This window comes from Cyanistes caeruleus, chromosome 25 (genome assembly GCF_971803275.1).
Source record: "Cyanistes caeruleus chromosome 25, bCyaCae1.hap1.1, whole genome shotgun sequence".
In the NCBI taxonomy this organism is placed as follows: domain Eukaryota; kingdom Metazoa; phylum Chordata; class Aves; order Passeriformes; family Paridae; genus Cyanistes; species Cyanistes caeruleus.
The window spans coordinates 666,677-670,889 of record NC_141725.1 but is presented as its reverse complement, the minus strand read 5'-3'; the positions used below and the strand labels follow the sequence as shown (position 1 = coordinate 670,889).

The 4,213-nt window shown below is 51.9% G+C and overlaps 1 protein-coding gene across 1 annotated transcript; it reads left to right on the top strand.

Moving 5' to 3' along the window:
* The first annotated feature begins 809 nt into the window (after positions 1-809).
* NDUFA11 (NADH:ubiquinone oxidoreductase subunit A11) lies at positions 810-4,213 on the top strand. The gene is made up of 4 exons (XM_023942894.2): positions 810-951; positions 1,037-1,129; positions 3,030-3,152; positions 4,007-4,213. Exons 1-4 carry the CDS (start codon positions 870-872, stop codon positions 4,117-4,119), a joined length of 411 nt encoding a protein of 136 aa, XP_023798662.2. The 5' UTR covers positions 810-869; the 3' UTR covers positions 4,120-4,213.

Genomic DNA, 4,213 nt, shown 5'->3' with positions numbered 1-4,213 from the left:
AACAAACCACAAACAAAAAACAACCCTTCCCCCACAAAAATGTAAAACACAAAATAAAACAATAAACAAAAATGTAAAAAACAACAATAAAACAAACGATACCGATCTCCCCGCCTCGCAAGCAGCCAGCAAAGACAAACGGCAGGGTCAGAGCCCCGGGTTTCGGCAAAAAGCCTGACAGCCGCGGGTCGGGCAACTGGGAACCCGAGGCAGAAATCCCTTAGGCCAGTGCCGGTGCAGATGCGGTCGGGCAGCGGCTGCTGCGGGGCCCGCGCTGCCCGGGCCGCTCGGCTCTGCCAGGGGGCAGCGGCTGCTGCGGGGCCCGCGCTGCCCGGAGCGCTCGGCTCTCTGCCAGGGGGCAGCGGCTGCTGCGGGGCCCGCGCTGCCCGGAGCGCTCGGCTCTCTGCCAGGGGGCAGCGGCTGCTGCGGGGCCCGCGCTGCCCGGAGCGCTCGGCTCTCTGCCAGGGGGCAGCGGCTGCTGCGGGGCCCGCGCTGCCCGGGGCGCTCGGCTCTCCCCCAGGGGCCAGCGGCTGCTGCGGGGCCCGCGCTGCCCGGAGCGCTCGGCTCTCTGCCAGGGGGCAGCGGCTGCTGCGGGGCCCGCGCTGCCCGGGGCGCTCGGCTCTCCCCCAGGGGCCAGCGGCTGCTGCGGGGCCCGCGCTGCCCGGAGCGCTCGGCTCTCTGCCAGGGGGCAGCGGCTGCTGCGGGGCCCGCGCTGCCCGGGGCGCTCGGCTCTCCCCCAGGGGCCAGCGGCGGGGGCGGGGCCGCCGCGCTCACCACGCGCGTGCCCGCGGGACGGTTCCTGGCCTCGCCTCCTCGCGAGGCGGGGCCGCGGTGTCCTCTCGCGATACGTCGCTCATGCCCTTGTCGCCATGGCGGGCTATTGGGACGGGCCGGAGGGCGAGCAGTGCCCGCAGCGCACCTGGCTCGCTACGCGCGTGGGCGCGGCCGCGGGTGGGCACCGGGGGGAAAGGGGCACACGGGGGGGCGGCCCAGCGGAACCCGGAGCCGGGCAATGACGCGCAGTGCTGTGTTGCAGGCTTGGTCGGGGCGGCGTATCGCATCATCCTGCTGCGGCCCGGCTCGGCTCTGGCCGCGTTGCAGACGGCGGCGGCAGACAGTGTCACTATGGGTAAGAGCCGGGCCCCTCGGCAGTGTAGCTATGGGGTGGGACCCGATGCACGCCGCAGGGGCTCCAGCTTCGCCTCTGCCCGGTCTGGGTGCGCCCTCGCTTTTACGCTTGCCTCTGCCCCTGCACGTTTCGGTGGTTCTCTCCTCCACCGGCCCTGGGTCGTTGTTTAGCAAAAACGCAGAACACTGAAGTGGAAAGACATATCCTTGATTGGCAGGCCAAGTAACATTTCTTTTTCCAATCTAGAGTAAAAAGTACATTTTGCTTCTCTATTTCTAGAATACTCAGTCTGTGGGCAACAACATAGTGTAAGCAAATGTAGGTTTCTTACTTAATATGTTTAGGCATTATGTTTAATAAACTGCATTTACTAAAGAACAATGCAATGTTTTTGGTGGCAAAAGGAAAATAAACGTGGGGGCTTTCCTGTCATGTTCTATAGACAAGAAGAAACCGTGTAGTTGTCTTGAATTGTCTTTGGAAGAGAGTGAATGCTGATGAGAGGAGCAGGGAGCTGAAGGGGCTGCACGGTTGAAGCTCCATCTGCCCCCTTGTCAAGTGCAGTTTTCTTAGCAGACTTTTACTTTTCAATCTAATTCAATGGTTTGTGCCACCTCTGCCTCTCCCCAAGTGCTGGTGCACTGAGCTGGGGCACAGTCAGTCCAGGTTTGCATTTTTGAGTAGTTTGACTCTAAACCAAGATATGGCATCTCTAATGAGTTGAGGTCATTATGAAAGGACTGGATCTTGTAATCAACTGTGATTTCAATAAATCCTTTAATCCTAAACAGACATATTGGGTCCTCTTACTAGTTTCATACTCAAGGAAGGGTTTGACTTGCCTGCTGATCAGGGGCAATATCTTAAGCTGTACATTTTGCCAACAGATGCCTTGGTCCAAAGAGACCTCTCCAAAGAGAGCAGGAGAGTCGAAACACAGTCTTAGGTATGGCTGTTGTTTCTTCAGTGCTCTTTTCAGTTGATTTTGGCTTCAGCATAATTAATTTTCCGCATAGATTTGTAACAGGAGCTGCTGGTTTTATACAGGGATTGAAAAGTTTTATCCTGGACTTTTTTGTTGTTCCCAAGAAAGATGAGTTGAAATCTGCAGATGGTGCCTGGTAGACAGTTTCATGTTTCATGATCAAGAGTTTGTATTAGGTACAAACCCAGATTTTCTTGACCCAGCTCTTTGCCAAAGTTTGCAGTTATATCAGTGTAGGGTCTGATGGGACCACGTGTGTAATTGAGTGGACAGGATGCTTTTACTTTGAAGTTTTGTAGTTCAGGTCAAAATTCTTAATTCAATTTCAGTTTACAAACAAGAATAATATACAAACTCAATTCATTTTTCTACTATCCAGGAAGCATTGTGAACTCTAGGCAGGCAGAGGAGGAAAGTGCCAGGACTAGCAGCGTGCAGGGAGAGCAGAGCCCTTGGGGTTGCTCTGCCTGGTGCTGTGAGGTGGTTTCACAGGGACTTGAGGGCAGTTACAGTGCAGAGTCAGGCAAAGTGGAGGAGGTGGCTGCACAGACAGCACTTCTCCCCTCCAGTACTCCCAGCTGTCAGGGGTGCCCCATCTCCTTGTTGGAAAGGGCTGTTTGGCGATACCCCAGCAGGATGCAGTGCTGTTTGGTGGCAGTGGGTGTAGGGTGCTTGGAGGGTCCAGCTCACAGCTGAGCAGTATCCACGTGGTGCAGAGGGAGAAACCCAGGGAGGCTGTGTGGGACTAGGTGAATGCTGCGTCTCACTGCAGCAGCTGGGATAGGATGTCCCTGGGAAATGGGAAACTAATCTTGCTTCATTTGCCATTGTAGTCACTGTGAATATTGAAATCATGCTTTCTGTGAATTCTCTGGTCCTTGAGGATTTTGTTATTTTTTTACTTTTTGTTTACAGCTACACTGGGAGCTGTGTTTGGCTTAAGTACCTGTCTTAGTGCCCAAGTCCGGGAAGAACCAGAGGATCCTTTGAATTATTTCATAGGTGGCTGTGCAGCAGGAGCTGTCTTGGGAGTGAGAGGTAACTGTGGACAATGCCTCTGTTGAAATGTGCCCTTTCTGGTTTTAGAAACTTTCCTGTTGGGGGAAAATGTTAAAGGATGTTGATATCAGGCTTCTTTGGTAACGATTCATCTCAGCCTCTATTTGTGCCAGTTTCACTGGCATTGTATGGACCTAAAAATAAATGGCTGCAGGAGGCCAGGACACCAAAGGGAACATGAAGTGATAGACAGAATGAAAGGAGAGCTGATTCAATACTGCCAGTAAGAGCTACCAGTTACATCTTAAAGTTGCAGGTTAGGAAAAATATAGTTTTGCAAATCCATGTTTTCTTGGCAACAAATGTGATTCATTTTAGACAGCAAGTACAATCTAATATCTGCCTTGTGAATTCGTCACAGTCTGAGGGACAAGCTGTGTGCTGCTGCTGTTGCTTCTATAGCACCTTGTAAGGCTTAAACAGCTCATGCAGATACTGACAGCTCTGTTTTCTGTAGACATTCATCGTCAAACCTAAAGAAGTGATGGATTTATTCAAGTTGTAATTGTGGTGAAATAGAATTGATCTTTACTTGTCCTAGCTGCTGAGCTGATAAGAGTTCAAAGCAGTATTTGTTATTTTTTTCACTTAATTGAACCATTTAAGATTGCCCACTTAAGGGGATGGGGCAGTGGATTACTGAAATTGATATTTCAAATTGCAAGCCATAAGCGTGAAAACTCAATTATATAAAAAGGCCACTTTTCCAATTTCTCTGGCCAGACAATGCTGCTGATGGTCAAGGGACTTATGAAAAATGGCAGTCTATCAAGATCTATTGCAAAGAACTTGTGCCTTAATGGGTCTTTCCTGGTTTGATGTGTTTTCTTCAGCTCACAGTTACCTCACTGGCACCACAGCATGTCTGGGGTTCGGAATCACTGCAGCTCTCATGAAGATTGGTAACAAGGAGGGCTGGAGGCTGACGGGACCTCCCAAGCTGTAAATGTCACCTTTCCCCCTCTGTAAACTGGCTTCCAAATGCTGTATGTACTTAGGACGTATTGTAATAAAAATTTGGTCCATTTCAGCAGTCACAA

Excerpts from the sequence above, each read along its gene's own strand:
- NDUFA11 (XM_023942894.2), top strand. The coding sequence starts at position 870 with ATGGCGGGCTATTGGGACGGGCCGGAGGGCGAGCAGTGCCCGCAGCGC. Across the intron at positions 952-1,036 it reads GCGCGTGGGCGCGGCCGCGG|GCTTGGTCGGGGCGGCGTAT; the intron begins GTGGGCACCGGG and ends GCTGTGTTGCAG. Across the intron at positions 3,153-4,006 it reads AGCTGTCTTGGGAGTGAGAG|CTCACAGTTACCTCACTGGC; the intron begins GTAACTGTGGAC and ends TGTTTTCTTCAG.